Source organism: Pteropus medius, unplaced genomic scaffold, assembly GCF_902729225.1.
Source record: "Pteropus medius unplaced genomic scaffold, Ma_sr-lr_union100, whole genome shotgun sequence".
In the NCBI taxonomy this organism is placed as follows: Eukaryota; Metazoa; Chordata; class Mammalia; order Chiroptera; family Pteropodidae; genus Pteropus; species Pteropus medius.
In genome coordinates, this window is record NW_024354500.1 from 17,269,914 (window position 1) to 17,293,119 (window position 23,206).

A 23,206-nucleotide genomic window follows, 5' to 3' on the forward strand; every position below is an offset into this window, starting at 1 on the left:
AAGAAAATTGGCTTTTTTTTTTTTTGAATATGTATTTAGTAGAGCGTGAGCTAATAAATATATAAAGAAGAATAAAATCGGAATAATCATCATTTGGGAACCAAATGGATCCTAAAACTAACAAATAAGTGCGGGGGGTGGGGGGGAGGTCAAACTAATGAGTGAAATATAATGAGAAACAGTATATTTACATTGTCTCAAAGTACTTTCCCACAAAATATATATTAACTACAAAGAGAAAAACAGTACCTTTCAGTGGAGAAACCTGGTCAACACCATCTTAACTAAATGATCAAAGTTAATTTCACAAGCAATAAGACAAAAGATCACTTAGTTTATGTCATTCCTTATAAAAACTCATAACTTGAATCTAATCATGAGGAAGCATCAAATAAATCCAAACTACAAAATAACTGTCCAGTGCATTTCAAACATGTCAAGGTAAAGACAGACAAAGAAAGATCGAAAAACTATTCCAGATTAAGAGACAAGACTAATTAAATAAATAATCCTTGATTGGACCCTGAGCCAGAATTTTTTTCCTTTTGCTATAAAGAACATTTTCAGGTAAATAAAGTCTACAGATTAGATAATAATGCAATATCAATGTTAATTTTCTGATTTTGGTTAACTGTACTGTAGTACTTTAACAGAATGTACAGTTCCTTAAAAAGGGCAGGTAGGACACTATGAGTATTTAGGCATAAATGGGCAGTATGCCTAAAATTTACTTTCAAATAGTTGAGGGGAAAAAAATTTTGTGTATATAAATATGTATAGTTAGAAAGAGATAAATTATAATAAAGCAACTGTGTTAAATGTTAACATTTGTGGAAATAAGTTCGGGGCATATATGAGAATTATTGGTACTAGTCCTACAACTATCCTAAATGTAATTTAAAAACAAAAAGTAAAAACTTTAAAGAATCACAGCTTATCAGAGCAGCAACTCACAAATGGAAACTACCACAAGATCCAGTGCTAAGGTAGGAAAACCTAAGCTGTAAATTGATGAATTGTTGGAGGTTTAATGTAGACTACCTGTGAAGTGAAATAAGTGTTACTTGAAAGTACACTTGGATTAGTTGTAAATGTATACAGCAAACTCTAAGGGAACCACTAAAATTTTTAATGAAGTATAACTGAAATGCAAAGAAAGGAAAAAAATGGAATCATACAAAATGTTCAATGGCAAAAAAAAATAGTGGAAGACAAAAACAGGAACAAAGAAAAAGGGAGCAAATAGAAAACAGTAACAAATATGGTAGGCATTAATCCAACTATATCAAAAATCACTTTGAATATAAATGGTCTAAATACATCAATTAAAAGAGAAAGACTGTCAGAGTGAATCAAACAGCAAGACCCAACCATATGCTGTCTACAAGAAACCCACTTTAAATAAAAAGGCACATGTAAATTAAAAGTAAGGTCTGGAGAAAGACACACCATGCTATCAATAATCAAAAGAAACAGGAGTAACTATATTAATTTCAGACAAAGCAAATGTCAAAGCAAGGAAAGTTATTAGGGATAAAAAAGGCATTACCTAATGTTAAAGGGGTCAATTCTCCAAGAAGACATAACAATCTTTAACATGTTTGTACGTACCAACTGTGTCAAACCTCATAAGGCAAAAACTAATAGACTACAGGAAGAAATAGATGAATCTGTGACCATAGAGACTACAACACTGCTGTATCAGAAGTGGATTGATCCAGCAAGCAGAAAATTAACAAAGACATAGCTGAACTCAATAACACCATCAATCAACCAGATTGCAGGCATACCTCATTTTATTGTACTTAGCAGAAATTGTTTTTTTTTTTACAAATTGAAGGTCTGTGCCAATCCTGCATCCAGCAAGTCTACCAATACTGTTTTTCCAACAGCATTTAAGTCTCTGTGTCACATTTTGGTAATTCTCAAATTTTTTCATTATTATTATATTTGCTTTGATGACTGGTGATCAGTGATCTTTGAAACTACCATTATAATTTAAGGGCAAGCACAAACCACGTCCACATAACATGGTAAAATTATTTCATAAATGTTGTGTGTGTTCTGACTGCTCCACCAAGCGGCCCACTCCCATCTCTCTCTGTCTCCTTAGGCCTTCCTATTCCCTGAGACATACAATATTGAAATTAGGCCAATTAGTACCTCTACAATGGCTTCTAAGTGTTCAAAGAAAAAAGAGCTGCACATCTATCACGTTAAATCAAAAGCTAGAAATGATTAAGCTTAGTGAGAAAAGCATGTTCAAAAACCAAGACAGGCCAAAAGCTAGGCCTCTTGTGCCAAAGAGCCAAAATGAGCAAGCAGTAGCTGCAGATGTGATATAAAAAGCAGTAGAACTAGCAAGTGGAGACTGAAGATGTTACTGAATTGCTGCAATCTCATGATGAAACTTTAACAGATGACAGGTTGCTTCTCATGGATGAGCAAAGAAAGTGGTTTCCTGAGATGAAATCTACTAGTAAAGATGCTGTGAAGATTGTTGAAATAACAAAAGACTTAGAATATTACAAAAACTGAGTTGATAAAGCAGCGGCAGGGTTTGAGAGGACTGACTCAAATTTGGAAAGAAGTTCTGTGGGTAAAATGCTATGATACAGCATTGAGTGCTACAGAGAAATCATTCATGAAAAGAAGAATCAATCCATGCAGGAAACTTCTCTGTCTTATTTTAAGAAACTGCCATAGCCACCCAACCTTCAGCAACCACCACCTTCATCAGTCAGCAGTCATCAACACTGAGGCAAGACCCACCAAAAGAAAAAAGATTACTATTCACTGAAGGCTCAGATGATGGTTAGCATATTTTAGAAAGAAAATATTTCTTAATTAAGGTTTTTAGACATAATGCTACTGCACATGTAACAGATCATGATATAATATAAACGTAACATTTATTTGACCAGGAAATCAAAAAATTTGTGACTTGCTTTGTTGCAATATTTGCATTATTGTGGTGGTCTGGAACTGAACCTACAATATCTCCAAGGTATGCTTGTAATTGACATCTAGAGACCATTTCACTGAAAAACAGAGGAATACATATTTCTCTCAAGCTCACTTGGAGCATTCACTATAAGATAGAACATATTCTGGGCCATAAAACACACTTAACAAATTTATAGGAACAGAAATCATAGTGTCTGCTCTCAAACCACAAAAGAATTAAACTAGAAATTAGTAACAGAAAAATTAACTGGAAAATCCCAAATACATGGAAGTTAAACAATACACTTCTCAACAACAAATAGCTCAATGAAGAAATCAAGATAAATTTAAAGACATTTTGAACTAAATGAAAACACAACTTTCCAAATTTGTGAGATGTAGTAAAAGCAGTGCTTGGAGGAGAACTTATAGTATTAAATGTATATGTTAGAAAAGAGTATCTAAAATAAGTCATCTAAGCTTCTATCTTATGAAAGAGAACAATTTAATTCCAAAGTAAGCAGAAGAAAAGAAATAGCAAAAATTAGAACAGAAATCAATAAAATTGAACAGGAACCCAACAGAGAAAAATCAACAAAATCTATATAAAGAAAACTACAGAACTCTGATGAATGAAATCAAAGAAATAAATAAATGGAGAGATATTCCATGTTCATGGATAGAACTGTCAATATTGTCAAGATGTCAGTTTTCCCCAACTTATAGATCCAAGACAATCACAATCAAAATCTCAGCAAGTTATTTTGTGGATGTTAAGAAACTGATTCTAAAGTTTATTTGGAGAAGCAAAAGACCCAGAACAGCCAAAAAGTCTTTAAGAAGAAAAAATACAGAGGATGAATCCTACCCAACTTCAAGACTTACAATAAAGATACAGTAATCAAGTCAGTGTGTTATTGCCAAAAGAACAGACGACTGAATTGGTGGAGAAGAACAGAGAGCCCAGAATAGAGCCACATAAATATAATTAACTGATCTTTGACAAAGGAACAAAAGCAAAACAGTGGAACAAAAGATAGTTTTTTCAAAAAATGGTGCTGGAACAATTAGACATCCACATGTAAAAAATTTAATCTAGACAGAGACTTTACACCCTTCACAAAAATTAATTCAAAATGGATCACAGACCTAAATATAAAATAAAAACTATAAAAATCTTAGAAGATAAAATAAGAGAAAACCTTGGGTAGAGAACCTTGGGTATGATAATCACTTTTTAGATATAATAAAAAGGCACGATCCATGAAAGAAAGAATTGATGAGCTGAATGTTAAAATTAAAAACTTTTGCTGTTAAAGACAATGTCAAGAAAATTAGAAGACAAACTACAGACTGGGAGAAAATACTGCAAAAGACATATCTGATAAAAGACTTCACCCCAAAAATGCAAAGAACTCTCTTAAAATTCAGTAAGAAAACAATCAACCCAATTAAAAAATGGGCCAAACATCTTAACAGACACACCTCACCAAAGAAAATATAGAGATGGAAAATAAGCATATGAAAAGATGCTCTACATCACATATCATCAAAGAAATCCAAATTTAAACAATGAGATACCACTACCTATTAAAATAGCCAGACTCTAGAACACTGACAACACCAAATGCTGGTGAAGATGTGCAGCTTCAGGAGCTCTCAGTCATTGCTGAAAGGAAGGCAAAATGATACAGCAACTTCGGAAGGCAGATTTGCAGTTTCTTACAAAACTAAAAATACTATTATGTAATATAACAATTGCACTCCTTGATATTTACTCAAAGGAGTTTAAAACAAATGTACACACTAAAACCTGCACACAGATGTTTACAGCAGTTTTATCATAACCCCCAAAACTCAGAAGCAACCAAGATGTCCTTCAGTAGGTGAATGGATAAACTCTTGTACATCCAGACAATGGAATATTATTTGACACTAAAAAGAAATGAGCTAACAAGTCATAAAAAGACATGGAGGAACCTTAAATGTATATTTTTAACAGAAAGAAGCCACTATGAAAAGGCTACATGCTGTACAATTTCAACTTCAGTCACTCCTCAGGATCTGCGAGGCACTGTTCCATGTCTTGGGTATTGTAAATAATGCTGCTATGAACATGGGGGTACAGATATCTCTTTGACAGTGTTTTTATTTCCTTCAGATATATTTCCAGAAGTGGAATTACTAGAACATATGACAGTTCTATTTTTAATTTCTTAAGGAACTTCCATACTGTTTTCCATAGTGGCTGTACCAATTCACAATCCCACCAACAAACAGTGCACAAGGGTTCCCTTTTCTCCACATATTTATCTCTTGTCTTTTTGATGATAACCATCCTAACAGGTCTGAGGTGATATCTCACTGTGATTTTGATTTGCATTTCCCTAATGATTAGTGATATTCAGCACATTATAGTATACCTGTTGGCTATCTACACATCTTCTTTGGAAAAATGTTTGTTCAGGTCTTTTGCCCATTTTTTAGTTTGGTTATTTGTTTTTTTGTCATTGAGTTGAATGAGTTCTTTATATATTTTGGATATTACGCCTTTATCACATATATAGTTTGTAAATATTTAATAAAGTTTTAAAAGTATTTTTTAATGTAAAGAAAACATAAGGCGTACACTACATATAGATTTTGAAATTTAGTTACTACAGCCTGCATAGCTAACTGGCACTCTCCTGCTGTCATAAAAACTAAAGAAATGAACAGTAATTAACAAAACAAAAAAATAAAATTATAATACAAAGGACCAGTAAGACTAAAGGATTTCTTGTGTCACAAAAAGCACATTAAAAAAGCAGATGACTACATTAAAAAGTTGTTCATAAAATTATTCCATTCATTTAAAAAATAAGACAAGTATTAATTACATAAAACATGTTTGATCAATATAATTAAACCAAGGTTTACTATTTAAAGTATATAAAGAACCCCAATAGTCCAAGAGAAAAACAAAACGGGCAGAAGATATGAATGAGCAATTAACTCGTGCAATTGAATACGGATTAACTCTAGGTTGGTACTCAATATTTTTTTAATGTTAAATGAACAATGAATAATCTTTTTAAATACGGCAATAAAAATACTGTAAGTCCTCAATGTCATCGATAAGTTCTGTGAATTTAAGCAGAATGACGTATAATGAAACAATGGTATAAGTTTACCATAGGCTAACTGTTATAAATAAGAGTTAATTTCCTATGGCATCTCGTCACCATTATAACAAAATGATATTATTTGAGGACCTGCTGTACAGAGGCTCCTCAACTTACAAATAGGTTGGTTAAGTGCATTTTAAATCCCAAATGCACTTAATGCACCTAACATACTGAACATCAGAGCTTAGCCCAAACTACCTTAAACATGCTCATCAGAATACTTGCATTAGCCTACAGTTTAGCAAAATCATTAAAAACAACAAATAAACTGTAGAGTACCAGTGCCTTACTCTTGAGATTGTATGCCTAACTGGGAGTTGCGCTCGCTATTGCTGCTCAGCATCGCCAGAGTATCGTACAGCCTATCACTACCCTGGGAAATGATCAAAATTCAAAGTACAGTTTCTGCTGAATGCATATGCTTTCACACCATCAAAAGTTGAAAATTTTTAGGTGGAACCACAGTATCAGGGACCATTTGTATTCCACCTTATAATAAACAACACTACCTCAAAGTCAAACCACCATCTGATAACCTCATCAGAGCAAAAACTAAAACATCAGATATTATCAAGTAGGTGATGATGTATATAAATAGGAAAACTTTAAAACTACTAAGGAAAGCACTTTGTAAATCAATTTGGCAATACCTAGGTGAAGCTGAAATTACACATGATAATTCCAATATTTTCACTGCTAAGGGATACGCTAGATCAGGTGTCAGTAAAGTATGGCCTAGCCAAATCGGGCATGCTGCCTGTTTTCATAAGGCTCATAAGCTAAGGGCTTTTACATTATTAAATGATTAAGGGGGAAAAAAAATCATATGAATGTTTCATGACACATGAAATTATAAAAAATATAAAATTTCAGTGTCCACAAAGTTTTATTGGCATATAGCCACACTCATTTGCTTATGTATTATCTCTTACTGCTTTCTTGCTAAAATGGCAGCATTCAGTAAACTACCACAGAGACTGTGTGGACTGCAAAGTAACTAACTATCTGGCCCTTTCCTGGGGATAGTTTGCTGACTTCTGCCTAGAGAAACATGCACATGTGCACAAGGAAATATACTTTTTAAAAAAGTTAATACTAGCAACATGAGATATACTTAGATATTCATAGTAGCAGTGTATGTAATGGTAAAAAGTTGGACACAACCTAAATTTCCAAACAGGGGAATGTATAAATAAAATGTAGTATAATTTAGTAGTTGACAGATGGCCACGGGGATGGGAAGCACAGCATAGGGAATACAGTCAGCATTAATGTAATGACTAGGTATAGAGCCAGAGGAGAGAAAGAGCAATTAAGGGGATCATTTCATAAACTATATAAATGTCTAACCAATGTACTATATACTTGAAACTAAGAAAATAAAATTTTTAAAAATGTAGTATATTCATATTATGAAATACTAAAGGACAATAAAAATAAAAGCACTAGATTATCACCATTAATCTCTCCAACAATGCTGTAAGAATGAAAAGTTGCAGAATAAAGTATAATATGATTTATAAAATATACGAAAATATGCAAAACAATTTACACACACACACACACACACACACACACACACACAGTTCAGAGATACATACATAAAGAGTAAAGTACAATGAAATGAAGGGGAATGAAAACTACTTAATTATGGATGGTGGTTACCCCTGGAGAGGAGGTAGGAGGATGCCAGAAGGAAATAGTTTACCCCAGCTTCAACTGTATTGGTGATGTTTTCTTTAGGTGAGGAGGTAGAACATGAGTTTTTTGCTATATTATTCTTTTTAGTTCACATTAATGTAAAATATTTCCCCCAAATTTTAAAACTATCATTGATAATATTTTACAATAAAAAAATAGGACAAAATTTTTTAAAAGGATCACTGAGACAGAAGTTAACTTCCGCAACAGAAATATAAAATTTAGAAATGTAAAAAGCAGTGAAAGAAAACAGAGAGAATCAAAAGCAAATGTCAGAAAATCCCAATAAAGCAATTTTTGGTGGCTCTATAGTGCTATCGATTCAGTCTTGATCTCAAGAACCTATCAAAATTCTCCAAAAGCAGTCTCTTGGAGCCCTGGGCCACCATATTACAAGTTTGAGTAACCTAATGCAGAGATCACATCAAGAGGCTTTTAAACTACATAAAGAGAGTAGGGCCTAACTTTCCATTGCTGATAGAGGTCAAACATTTGAAAGCCATCTTGGAACCTCCAGACCAGCCAAGCCACCACTGAATAACTACTGCAAATGCTACATTAAGCAGAAAATCACCCACGTGAGGTGGTATTTCTCAAATTCCTAATTTACAAAACCTTTATCCTCTGGTGCAGAAAACAAATAGATTGTCCGTTAATACCTCAAGATGGAGTCTGAATATATTATATCCTTGGAAGTAACAGACTAACTTGGAAGTAAGTAAACTAGAGTTCTCTATGAGTCACCAACACCATAATATTCTTTGACTCAGGATCCACCCATTTATTGTTCAGTGTTCTCTCAATTTATCTACTTCTTCGTTCCACTCAGTGAGTTTCTATGGACCTTTTTTGGCAGGATGATGACACACAGTTAGTTCCATCCAAGGCCATTATCGGGCAGCAGTGTGGTGCTATTGGTGTTGCTGGAAGCTCCCTGATCTTCTACAGAACATAAATATCAAGTACTTATCCCAAAGTAATGCAGTTAGTTCTAACTTTACACAGAATACTCAATTTCTAAAATTAGTTGTCTCAAGCTGATGCACACCAAGTTACAAAGCAAGGAAATGAACAACTCAAAAATGACTGCAAAAAACCAGGCAGCTCCAAGTATTCCTTCAGCACCAAGGAAAGGGGAAGAGGGCCATCAAAGTGACATGGGAATTTAGCACTCAGTGAGACAGACCAGTAAAACACTTTAATTCTTAAAGTGCAAATGAATAATTCAACAAGGAGAAAATTGAGTTTTATAATAAACTTAGAAGATAAACTTGAAAAACAGGTAAAGCCTGTAAATGGTAAAGACAAAGGAGACACAGGAGTTGGTACTCAAACTAGTGAAGAAAATGCTGATAAAGATTCTCAGACTTGAGTGGCGGAGTGAGAGAAGTCCCTGAATCTCTCCCCTCGAAACAACAATAAGCTGAACATCTACAACTCAACAACAAAAAAAAAACACCCAAACTGCACACCAGCACATCTGAGCATGGAATCTGTGCATAAGAGCTACCAGAGATCAGAACCGCAGGTGTCGGGTGGTGGACTTGGAGAAACAAAGAAGCTGCCTCTCACAGCCACCAGAACTTCCTGTAGGAGGAGGGGGAGGGGAGAACAAGTATATAACATAAAACAAGACGGACCAGAGGGAAAACCCACAAAAGCCAACCAAAATAAAGAAAACAAAAACACAAGGACAAAGAAGCAATGGAAACACCAAGCTACCAGAAATCAAAAGATAAAATGGCTATAAGACCTCATATTTCAATAATCACCCTAAATGTAAATGGACTGAACTCACCAATAAAAAGGCAGAGTTGCAGAATGGATCAAAAAACAAAACCCAACCATATGCTGCCTCCAGGAGACACATCTCAGTTCCAAAAACAAATATAGACTCAAAGTGAAAGGGTGGAAAATTATATTTCAAGCAAATGGCATTCAGAGAAAAGCGGGAGTAGTGGTACTAAGATCAGACGAAATACACTTCAAAATAAAAAAAGTAAAGAAAGATACTGAGGGACACCTCATAATGATAAAGGGAATCATGCACCAAGAAGACATAACACATTAATATCTATGCAACCAATCATAGAGCCCTGAAATATGTAAAGCAATTAACAGAACTAAAGAGAAAAACAGATCAAAACACTATCGTAGTAGGGGACCTAAATACCCCACTGTCAGATATGGATAGATCATCCAAACAAAAAATCAATAAGGAAATAACATCCTTAAATGACACATTAGACACAACTATCCCACAACAGCTGCTTATACATTCTTCTCTAGAGCACATGGAATATTCTCAAGAATCAACCACATCCTGGGACACAGAGATAGCTTCAACAAACATAAGACGGTTGAAATCATACCAACTATATTCTCTGATCATAATGTTTTGAAGCTAGAGATCAAATGCAAAAAGAAATCAGGAAGAATCACAAAGACATGGAGATTAAATAAGATGCTACTGAAGAATAACTGGGTCAGAGAAGAAATAAGAGAGATCAAGAGATACATAGAAACAAATGATAGTACAACATATCAAAACTTTTGGGACATGGCAAAAGTGGTCATAAGAGGCAAGTTCATATCATTACAGGTCTATCTCCAAAAACAAGAACAAGCTCAAATAAACAACCTGACGCTTTATCTTAAACTAGAAAAGGTAGAACAAATGAAGCCCAAAGTCAGCAGAAGGAAAGAAATAATCAAAATTAGAGCAGAAATAAATGAAATTGAAAAAAAAAATAGAAAAAATAAATGCAACAAAGAGCTGGTTCTTTGAGAAGGTTAATAAAACTGACAAACCCCTGTCTAGACTCATTAAAGAAAAAAGAGGAAAGATACAAATAAACAAAATCAAGGATGAAAGGGGAAATTATGATGGACACTGGAGAAATACAAAGGGTCATACAAGAATACTATGAAAAAGTACAGAACACCAAATTTAATAACCTAGAAGAAATGAACCAGTACTTAGAAAAATACAACCTTTCTAAGACTGAATCAAGAAGAACTGGAAAATCTAAATAGACCAATCAGCAGTATGGAAATTGAAATGATCATCAAAAACCTACCAAAAAGGAAAAGTCCAGGACCAGATGGCTTCACCAGTGAATTCTACCAAACATTCAAAGAAGATTTAATATCTATTCTCCTCAAACTCTTCCAAAAAATCGAAGAGGAAGCAATACTTCCCAATTCATTTTATGAGGCCAATATCACCCTGATACCAAAACCTGGTACAGATAACACAAAAAAAGAAAACTACAGACCAATATCTCATGAACACGGATACAAAAATCCTAAATAAGATATTAGCCAACCAAATACAGCAACATATTAAAAGGATTACACATCATGATCAAGTGGGCTTCATTCCAGGGGTACAGGGATGGTTCAACATACGCAAATCAATTATTGTGATACACCACATAAATTAAAAAATAAGAATCATATAATCATATCAATGCAGAAAAAGTCTTCGACAAGATACAGCACCCATTTATGATCAAAACACTTAACAAAACCGGTGAAGAAGGAAAACACCTTAATATAAAAAAGCCCATGTTTGACAAGCTCTCAACCAACACTATACTTAATGGTGAAAACTAAAAACCTTCCCTCTAAGATCAAGAACAAGGCAAAGCTGTCCACTATCGCTACTCTTATTCAATATAACACTGGAGGTCCTAGCAAGTGCAGTCAGGCAAGAGAAAGATATAAAAGGCAACCAAATAGGAAATGAAGTCAAACTGTCACTATTTGGGGATGACACGATTCTCTATATAGAAAATCCTAAAGACTCCACAAGAACACTACTAGAAATAATAAGCAAATACAGTAAAGTTTCTGGATACAAAATCAATGTTCGAAAATCCATAGCGTTCCTATACTCTAATAACAAAGTGTCAGAAAAAGAAGTGGAAAAAATAATTCCTTTTGCAATTGCAACAAAAAGAATAAAATACGTAGGAATAAATCAAACGAAACATGTGAAGGACCTATATAATGAAAACTATAAGAAATCGAAGAAGATACAAAGAAATGGAAAGGTATTATGTGTTCTTGGACTGGAAGAATTAACATAGTTAAAATGACCTTATTACCTAAAGCATTATAGAGATTTAATGCAATCCTCATCAAAATCTGATCAGCATTTTTTAAAGAAATAGAACAAAAAATCATCAGATTTGTATGGAAGCACAAAAGACCCCAAATTGCCAAAGACATCCTGAGGAAAAAAAATGAGGCTGGAGGCATCACTCTGTCCGACTTCAAATTATACTACAAAGCGACAGTAATCAAAATGGCATGGTACTGGCAGAAAAACAGACACACAGACCAGTGGAACAGAAACGAGAGTCCAGAAGTAAACCCATATTTACATTGGCAAATAATTTTCAACAAAAGAGCCAAAAACATACAGTGGAGAAAAGAAAGCCTCTTCAATAAATGGTGCTGAGGGAACTGGAAAGACACCTGTAAAAGAATGAAACTAGCCTGTTCTCTATTACCACACACCAAAATTAATTCAAAATGGATTAAGGACCTGAATATAAGACGTGAAACAATAAAAAGCATAGAAGAAAACATAGGAACTAAATTCAAGGACCTTGAACTTAAAAGAGGATTTTATGAATTTGACCTCAAAGGCTAGGAAAGTAAAAGCTAAAATAAATAAATGGGACTATATCAAACTGAAAAGCTTCTGCTCAGCAAAAGAAATCATCAACAAGGTAAATAGTCAACCCTCCGAATGGGAAAATATATTTGCAAGCAACACCTCCAATAAGGACCTAATATGCAAAATATAAAAAGAACTCAATAACAACAAAAAAACCAAACAATCCAATCATAAAATGGGTAGAGGACCTGAACAGACACTTCTTCCTGGAGGACATACAAATAGCTAACAAATATACGAAAAGATGCTCAACATCTCTAGCTATTAGGGAAATGCAAATCAAAACCACAATGAGATACCATCTCACATCTGTTAGAAAAGCTATAATCAACAGGACAAGTAATAACAAATGTTGGAGAGGATGCAGAGAAATAGGCACTCTCATATGCTGCTGGTGGGACTGCAAATTGGTACAGCCACTATGGAAAACAGTATGGAGGTTCCTCAAAAAACTAAGAATTGATCTACCATATGATCCAGCAAGCCCTCTACTGGGCATTTCCCCCAAAGACTTGAAAACCCATAGCTGACAATAATAGACCATTCACTGTTGCATCACTCCAAGTAATGTGACTTAAGTATACAACTTCAGTGGGTTGTAATTGTGATCATTAACAATCTGACTTTGACTTTGTGGATTAACTGTTGTGTTTTGTACTGGTATAGTTTAATTTTTTCCTGTAAATAATGTGACCATGTTCTCTAAGAGTTTAGGTAATAAAAATAGAAAGATTACAATAACAACTCCAGCATGACCCAGATATCCCTGAATGAAAGAAAAAAGAAAAGTTTCTAACATTATTCCTCTTTTCTTCTTACTTATACTTGCCTGGTTTCAGAAATTCTTGAATCAACCGCTGATCAAAGAAAAGTCAAACCCATGAGTACTTCTGTTGATATTTATACCTTTGAAACTAATTACAAATTGTGTGGCCTACTTTGTTTCTTTAGCTTCCTAAACCATCCAATTTTAAGAAATAGTATGACTTCATTGGATTAAAAACAAAACAAAAAAACACCACATAAGTATGAGAGAGGAAAGACAGCTGTGTAGATTAAGATGGCTGCAATTTCTTTGCCACTTGTGCCCTTAAATGGTCATGCCTAATTCCTCTCCCCTTAAATCTGGGCTGACTCTGTGACCTTTGGGCCAATGTAATATAGCAGAAGTAACTGTAATTTCTGAAGCTGGCCTTAAGATATCTGTAGCTTCTGCTTTTACCCTCTTACAGTGCTGCTTCATCAATAAATGATAATTCCCTATAAATTCTTATTATTTTTACTTCCCTTGTCCAGCCCCCATCACAAAGGGAAAGTAGGAAAAAGAAAGAATCGGGAAGTAAAAGCATAAAGGAGGAAAGATGGAGGCAGGACGGAAATGATGAAGGAGGTTAAGGCTCTAAGTCAGGTCCCAAGCTCCAGTTCTGATCTCCCCACTAATTTACTCTAGGTCACATAACCTCTCCATATCTTTAAATATTTCCTCAAATATTACGCATATTTTTATAACGACAACAGGAACAATCAACTTAATGGAAGTCTAGACATATGGAATACATAATTTCATTCTCTTTCCTCTCATATTATACTAGTTAACCTACAATATCAAGAACAATAAGCTAATACCTAGAAAAAGAAAGTAAGTGAAAGAAAAACATTAAAAACTAAATTTCAAATAAAAGGCAAGATGGAATGAAAGCAAGAAAAGGAAATTCTTTTTCTCTTCTCTACCTAAGAAAATAAACATAATAATTAATACCAACTAACACATAGTGCCTGGAATTATATGCCTGGAATTGTTCTAACAATGTACTATATTAACACATTTAATCTTCACGGCAACTTTATGAGATAACTATAATTATTAGCCTTGTTTTATAGATAAGAAAAAACAGAGGTTAAAGAATCTATATCCAAGATCACACAGCTAGTAAGTAGTAGAGCTAGATGTTGGATTCTAGCATTCTAGCTTCTGAGTTCACGCTCTCTCTATAGATTTCTAATGAAAATCATTTCCATTCCAAGTGAGTTTCTTTCTACTTTATTCCATGAGTACATGAAATCAAGTGATAAGCAGAATATATCAGTTTAACTGAGATGAAACCAGGAAATACATATACTTAAGCAATAAATAAGGAATGACACCATGATGTAGTTTCTAAAAGTAGTACAATCAAAAGAAAAAGGAGCAGGGCTAAATGGAGAACTCTGTGGTGTGTTCCTCTGAGCAGACTGAAACCAAAGGCCCTGTTCATATTCATGGAATGCTGATCATTTAGGAGAAATTATTTTAGTCCAAGAGATATTGTGAAGTATTACCATCCCTAGTAAAAGTGACAAACTAATTAGGTTCTGAATTGCATTTATATGCATTTATAGACATTTAAGTAAGGCTAAATATGGCTTAGGGGAAATGGAAAATACTTCTCATGTAGCAATATAAGCAATTTTGCTGGTATATAGGACAACGCTGCAGTCTTTTCAACCTAGTGCACAAAGTCCACAAAGAGAAACGGGCCGGAATGAAAAAGAAAACAATGTAGTTAGTTCTGTGTGTGCGCGCGCACACACACACATATACACACACACACATATACACACATATATTTATGAATAGGATGGATGGATGGATGGGAAAGAAGAAAAAAAATGGAAGAAAATATTGGTGAGGCAATTATTTGGTAGAAGAAAAAAGGCAAAGAGAAAGAAAGTTAGATATGAACAAGTACAGCATAAACAAAGACATAAATGTGAAAGTAGACTTGTTAGAGATTCCACAGAGAAAAGGTGGAAAATATTAACAAAAAGGTTACAAAGACAAACTAGCTACCATCACCTCTGCCCTATCCTGCAAGTTCCCTAACTGGTCTTGCTGATATCTTTCCTCCCTCTCTAAAGCTTTCTCCCTGTGGTAGCCAGTGACTTTTTTTGAAACTAATCTGATGTTACCTCCAGTCTCATCTTGTACTACTCTCCTTGCTAGTACCACACAGTCCTCTTTTTAGTTCTCTAAATGTGCCATGGACCATTTTATTCCCTCTGCCTGGAAAGTTGTTTCTCCACCTTTTCTTCTCTTATTCACCCTTCAAACTGCTTTGATTAGATCAAATTCTCACTGTTATGAATAATCCCCTTTTGCCGCACGACAGTTGTAATTTTACATTTACAAGTGTGATTATTTGATCACTGACTTTCCTCAGTAGACTAGAAACTTCAGAGAAATCACATTTCCCCCATCATTGTGATTCTCCCTCAGCTCAGTACCTACAACATTATAGTTACTTAATAAATATTTGCTGAGTAAACAAAAAGAAACCTGCCAAACTGCCAAAAGTGAAAAAACAGTATAAGGAAACCTTAAATGTATGAAACAGAAAATAACGAGTCAAAGAGAAAAAAAAAATTCAATACAAGCTGTGGCCTAATAAAATGCACATAATTTCAGTGTGACATTATACAAACAAAATAAAGTGCAATAGTAGCCAGTCTTTTTCCTAATGAAGCCAGAAAAATAAATGGTATTAATATTTTACTTAGTGGTTATAAGAATTTAAAACATAATTTAGAATATAGATGACAAAGACACCTGAAACTCAATTTAACCAAAGCAGAGCTATTTACTTCCTATTTCTCCACCTGTTGACTCCACCTCAGTAAATGGAATTACCCTCCAACACTTCAAATAAAAACCCTAAGAATCATCCTTGATTTCTCCCTTACTTCGATCCTCAATATACAACCCATTACAATTCTGTTAGCTCTATGTCCAAAGATATCTTCACTCTAACCACTCTTCCCCAGCCTCCACTGCCATCACCCTATCCCAAGCCCCTGTATTTTAAACCACTATGTGTCCTAACTCATGCTTTTACTTACTCTTCTCTAATCCATTCCACACTGAGCAGTGATTTTTTTAAAGATAAATTATATCATGACAGACCTTTGCCCCAAACTGTTCAATAATTTCCCACTTCTCAGAATGAAATAAAAATTATCTTGCATGATAGATCTGTTGCCTCTCTTTCAAATCACCCTTTTGCTTGCTACATTACAGCCATAATGACCATTTTGTTTAACAAATGGAATCATGTATCATCTGAGAATCTTTACACGCATTATCCTCTCTGCCATATTCTAAAGCATCCCATAGTTAAGGTGTTACCTTAAATCAGGTGTCACTTCCTCAGGAAGGCCTTTCCTGACTTTAACACTATGTAAAATGACTTTTCCATTCTTTCATTGTTCTGTATGTACATTTCTTCTATAGCCTTTACCATATTGTTATCATCTTGTTTATTTCATTAACAACAAATATGTTCCAGGTGCAAGAAATATGAAGGTGAAAAAACAAAGTCATTGCTTTCATGGAGCTTATATTTTAGTAGGGCTGAAAAACATGAAAACAAGAATTTATCATGTGTTAAGTGCTATTATAAAAAATGAAATGGTGTGGCAGCATAACATTTTAAGTAGGTTATCAGGTCTGAGCAAATCTGAATAAAATGAAGAAGGGTATTAATGAAAATGTGGGGTAAGATGGTTCTAAATAGATTAATTTTAGTTATTTATTGAGTCCCTCCCACTACTATATAAGTCCTATGAAGGCAGGGACCTTGTATCTTATGCACTGCTGTATTCACCTTGGTACAGTGCCTAGCACAGAGTAGGCTGCTGCAAATATTTGATGAGTGAATGAAAACCTACTTCAGTTTTTCAAGTCCACTGGAGAGTGAGGAAAGTATACTATGTAGATGTTTAAATATTAAATACTAAGGGCCTATGGGGAAACATTTTGAAAACATATTAACAAGCTAATACAAAATGTACATTGCTGCAAGTTACAGTGCAGAATTTTATTATTAAAAGTGTAAAGAACCAAAAAGAATTAAACACAAAAAATTAAAAAATACAATTAGTGCTGAATATCATTCTATTTATTTAAAAAGTTTCAGTACAATATATGAAAATCAGATGAGAAACTGAAATCCTTGCTTTTCTTTATCCTCATATTCTAAACAAGTTACCATTCGTTTTATGAGAATGCTAAAGGAAACATGATGAAACTCAAAATTTATCACATCTGTATAGTCACAGACCCTTAAATTAGAATAAACTAAAAGCAACAGTTTGAAATTCACATCTGCCCTGTATGTGTTGGCTTTATTTGTGCTCTTTCTATCCTATATTCATCTAGTCAGAACTTAAACTGAATCAGAAGTGTATAGAAGCCCGAAACTTACTACAGCACAAAAGTATAATCATCTGCAAATAGAATAATAAAGTGAGTAAGCCATTATTTGAGGTCCCAATATTAAAACAAAAATAATGCATGTAGCACCCTGTAACACAAGTTGCACCACTCTGAGACTCTGACAGGCACCCATTCTGCCCAAACTAGAATAGAGGTAGAATGGAGGTAATATGAAATGAACCCAGAAAAACTTACAAGCTTTCCATATCTTCTTACCAGGAATACCATATAAAACTCTCATCACTTTTAGACAAAGACTGGCTTACACAGCAAGGTAAAATTCCTTTTGCTTTGCTACACTCATGGAAGAAGAATTAAGAAAATTAAGATTTCTTTTCCCACCCACATCTATCAATCCTTATTCATTCATTAGACTAATACTGAGTACCTACTGTGTTCCAGGCACTGTTCCAAGCATTGTTTAAAAAAAAAAAAAACATAAGGCATATCCATTCCTCAACACTCTTAAAGAACCACAGTTAAATTGTACTTTCTTAATTTAGAAATGTTTCTAATTAGTTATTTTTTTAAGTTATCCTTATACTGCATATGAAAATCATCTTGCAAAATTACCCAGAGTGGTTAATCCTTTTAAATAATCACCGCACACAGCCTCATTTTCCTAAACAAGAAATATATATAAGCTCAATTACCAGCGTAAACACTGAACACATAATCAAACTAAGCAATGTGAATATTAAAGTTCCTGGTCCATAGCTACGATAAATTTAGCTGTATTTTGGGGGTCCCTATATATGTGGGCAAAGAGCCAATATTGTTATCCATTGCCACCATCCTCAACAATAACATAGTTTTTACTAAGACTGGCCTTAGCCTATCTAAACCAAATGTTTTAACTTCCTTACAAGTGAATAAAAATGGGACCACCCAAACTTTTGTCTTTAGCTTTGGTGACTGACTGTTCCAAAATTGTGATTGTGAATCTCGTTCTCTTTTTTCTGATAAATTATTTTTAGCAAAACACATTTTAAGAATATCAGACAAGGCCAGGTATAACCTGAATGCTGGCTGTAAAAAGCCTGAAGTTCTATGAAACAGCAAGAGCAGTGAGTATAAAAGATAATTAAACTACCCTCTCCCTTTCCTACTTAGATTGGTCTCCAATTTCACCCAAACTTAGCGATCTGAAACTTTTCCATGAACAAACACCCAACAAGACCTGAATGCAATCTGCTCTCATCCTTGGGCCACAACCACAAAAAATAAAAATAAAAAAAATCAAAAAACGTGAGACTTACGCGTGCACTCTCAAAGGACACCCACCATGTCCGGCTCGCATCCCAACGCACCCGCGCCTTCCTCCGCCGTGCCGGCTCCCAGCCAAGCCCCTTCCACCGACGGGCTCGAACCCAGCGCGCTGCCTCCTCGCCATCGCCCCGGCAGCCCCCGCGCCCCCGCCGCCCCACCCCCCCGTACCTCCATCACCGCCTCAATTCACCGGCGCACTGGGCGTAACACTGCGTAACCGAATATCCAGGGGATCAGGGGTACATTTTCTCGTATTCCCCTCCCACGGGCAGACATACATGTACCTTCCAGAAAATTAATCTCCCCTGAGCTGCCGCCGCTCTTGCCAGCCGCCATCTTCCTCCTCCCACGCCGCCTCCTCCTTAATCCATGGCCCACACCGCCGCCGCGCTCGCCGGGATGAGGGGCCGCGCCGCAGGAGGGTAGCCGCCTCAGGGTTGCGGGCCTCGGACTCGGCCGTCAGGCGGGCGGCGTTCCCGCGTCCAGACGGGCCTACACAAAACCAGGCCAGGCGTTCCGGGGCCTGTATGCGGGCTGGCGGGCGGCGAGGCCCGCGGCCTGGGCTTCTCAGGCCCCTCCGGGGCAATGCGAGCGGCGACGACGGCGACGGCGCTTCCCAAGCCCGCTTCCTCTCGGCCCACGACTCCCCATCCACCGCCCACTCAAGCCGCCTGAGACGCTTCCCCCAGCCGCGGGCCCCGAGGAAGATAAGTAGAAGGCGACCACACAAACACGCCTCCCTTCGTCCCGGGCCGTAAAAATGGCCGCACCCGCCGCGCAGGGCGGCAAGGTCTCCGCTACCGTCAGGCGTCCCCCGGCCCCTCGCTCCTTCTGCAGCCGCCGCCGCCGCTACGGCCGTCCGCCCACCCCGCCCAGGCGTGAATGCATCAGCGGAGGCCTTTGCGACTGTCCATGTGGACAGGGGTGGGTCTCTGCCACCTATTCGCGTCCGTAGCCACAGCAGCTCCTGCCGCCGCCGCTCCTCCCCCCACGGGCGCTGGAGCTGCCGCCCGGCTCCCGCCCCCGCCCCGGCGCCGCCGCCGCCGCCCCCAGCGCCGCTGCCCCTCAGGAGCCTGGGCTCGGCTCGCGCGCGGAGCGGGCTGCGGCGCCCACCGCCACGGCTCTCGGCGGGGCTGGCCCTTCGCGGCGCCGGCTCGGCCTAGACGAGTTTCGTCCAAAACCCCGACCGCCGAGGGCCCCTCCATGGGAGACCCGGTGTGTGAGCGCTCCCAACCAAGCCTTGCCGATGATGAGTTTGGGTTCTGTGGCACCACAATCGCCCATGAAATGTTAAAAGTTCATTTCTTTGAGGAGGCCTTAGAATTTTAACCGTAGCCAGCTGAAGAGAAGAGGTGAGGTAGTACAATCACAAGTTTAGAAAATGATTTGTGGTCTCCATTCATTTTTAAAGAAGTTTTCAAAATAATTTATCGGGGGGAGATTCTACATTACGCTTTGGATGACAGTGTAAAAAAAGAAAGCCCTGTCATTTATGTGCCTGACACCTCAAAAACCATACCCTACCTTACAAGTCAGGCCTGTAATTCCAAGTGACTATATCATGTTCATTTTCTTTTTTCTCATTTTTTAACATTATAAAAATAAAACATGTTCATTGATGAAAATTTGGAAAATACAGAAAAAGAAGGTTATGAATAGTCCTACCGCCGAAACTGAACTTTAGATATGTCGTCCTCTAATCGAACATTTTTCTTAAATCTCTCACTATAACTCTAAAAAAATAAAAATAATAAAACCTATGCTATATATCAGAATTCAACAGAATTAAAATGGTGCAGAAAAATATGATTAAGTGCAATCTTTGAGGAAATGAACTAACTAGTTTAATTGTCCCGTTAAAGTATAAGTAGAAAAGTTTTAAAACTTGTTTTAAAATCTTCTAAAATGAACTAATAATCTTTCCTAATTTGGTAAGAGTAATGTAATGAGTACAATTTATTCTAATTTGTTATTTTTGTTGCATGAGGATATTGAATGATACAGTTGCAATGCTCTATGACATAGTCTGTGCTGATGATAGTATAATACTGAGGCCTGTAGAAAATAAGCAGATGTGGCTCGCTGGACTCATTTGTACAGACTCCAAAGTGTAGTTTCAAAAAATAATCTCTGATTTTTAAAATACATACATGCTGGCTTTGAAAATGGAGGAAGGTGCCAGAAGTCAAGGAATTTGGGTGACCTCTGGAAGCTAGAAAAGGCAAGGAAACTGATTCTCCCCTATAGCTTTCAGAAAGCAAATTGATTTAGCCCAATGAGAAAGATGTTGGGCCTCTGACCTTTCCAGAACTGTAACATAATAAGTTTTTGTTAAATTGCTAAGTTAATTTGTTACAGCAGCCATAGAAAACTGATACACATGGATTGGGAAATAAAGTGGAATTATATAAAAGATGTCTTTTAAGCAATGTAAATTGGTATCTTTCAGACAAAGTCCATTGTGTTTTTTTTTAAGTTATTAATTTCACCTAATCACTATGGAACACCATAATTCCAATTTTAAAAGAAGTTTACATGGATTAAACCAATGGTTCTCAAACTTTAGCATGCATCAAAATCACCCGGAAAGTCTTGTTAAACCCCACTCCCAGAGTTTCTGATTCAGTGAGTCTGGAGTGGGTCTGAGAATTTGCATTTTTAACAAGTTCCGAGGTGATCCAAATGCTGCTGATCAGGCAACCACACTGAAAACCACTAGATCAAGCAACCTCTGAATTCCTTTCCAGTTCAATTATTCTTATTCTATGAGTTTGCAATTACAAGTGAAATTATTATTTTCCATATGCAAGTATAAGATTAAAGATGTTTTCAGAAACCACTGTTCTTTCATATGAATATAATCAACAAAGAATTGATAGTCTCATACATTCCTTCAAGCAGGATTCAGGGCTTAGAAAACTTCAGATTTAGTTATACTTAATACATATACAAATATATATTTAGTGTATTTACAAATACTCAGTAGCCTCTCTATACATATATTTTTGTAGCTCAGAGATATTACTGAGACTGTCTTTGAATTTTAGAAATATGGCTAATTGTAAAACCAATTCTCTGAGTTATACATTCAGTTTTTATTAAAAGTCTAGCATGTCTTTTTTGTTTAAATTTAGCAAATTCCATTCAAATGTCAGCTACCTTTTTGTCATATTAAACACAGTTTCATTCTGGCATAAAAGATAAAAATAAGGGAGAAAAGTTAACTATTTTAGATTTTAATGGATGAGTAATTACAGTGGATATAAAAGCTACTTTATTTTTTCTAATTATTCCATTAAAGAAAATTGGGAAAAAAGGAAAAAAACAAAACAGTCCTGCCACTCAAAATTCTAACCCTAATGCCATATCTTCTCGTATGTCTTTTTACTCACTTAATGTGGTCACCCACTCCCTAGGTTGAACTCTGGACCTATTTTTCTTGCAAATTCAGTAATTCAAACCTCCCATCTCCACCCACAACAATGACCATATAATTTCATTGTGATCTCTAAACTTTGACTCCTCTATTTTCTGTCTTATCTTTCCTCTTCTCTCTACCTAGTTTAGATTCCATGGTACATTATTTCATTTATTCTTTCTTGAATGTATGTTCAACTACCTTATCTTTTTTATTAGTATTATTATTTATACCTACAGCACTTGGTCTTCCTTGGTGGTCTCCCATCCAAGTACTAACCAGGCCCGACCCTGCTTAGCTTCCAAGATCAGATGGGATCAGGCTTGTTCAGGGTGGCATGACCGTAGACCATGGACAGTGGCTCCACTGGGACGCTAACCCAGGACCTTCTGCGTGTAAAGCGGAAGTGCTAACTGCTACACTATGGAACCACGTCCTATCTTATCTTTCTACCCTTTCTCTGTTCTCTCCTAAAACCCTCAACCTGAATAAATGCCGTTACCCACCTTCCCTGTTGGGACATAGGAGAATGAGACTCCCTGAAGAAAGTCACCCAAGAGAGAATTTGATTTGGTGCCACTATAACGTCATGACTGCCACCTCAGAGGAAACTTCTGTGTTACTGGCCTTTCTACAAGGTTCTCAAATCAGCATGTTTTCCAGCTGCCCACTACAACTATATTGAACTTCTCCAACCCTTCCCCCGTCCCTCTCAGCAGAATTCCTTGCTTCCTACTTCAAAGATAAATACAAACCACGAGATA

At 36.3% G+C, this 23,206-nt stretch overlaps 1 protein-coding gene and 1 pseudogene across 13 annotated transcripts in view; both read right to left on the reverse strand.

Annotated features, from left to right (window-relative positions):
• Positions 1-20,123, reverse strand: part of SENP6 (SUMO specific peptidase 6) — a 96,214-nt gene extending 76,091 nt beyond the window's left edge. For 4 of the 13 annotated variants that reach the window (XM_039853135.1, XM_039853136.1, XM_039853134.1 and 1 more), the window contains exon 1: positions 19,040-19,151. In XM_039853135.1, the coding sequence (XP_039709069.1) occupies positions 19,040-19,148 (109 nt within the window). In that variant the 5' untranslated portion in view covers positions 19,149-19,151. Of the gene's footprint in view, positions 1-16,778; positions 16,875-17,950; positions 18,138-19,014; positions 19,152-19,308 lie in introns of those variants that run through there. The other 9 variants (XM_039853131.1, XM_039853137.1, XM_039853139.1 and 6 more) reach the window with 6 other exon arrangements.
• Positions 20,124-22,672: 2,549 nt separating this feature from the next.
• Positions 22,673-22,791, reverse strand: LOC120595266 (uncharacterized; annotated as a pseudogene).
• Positions 22,792-23,206: the final 415 nt, after the last annotated feature.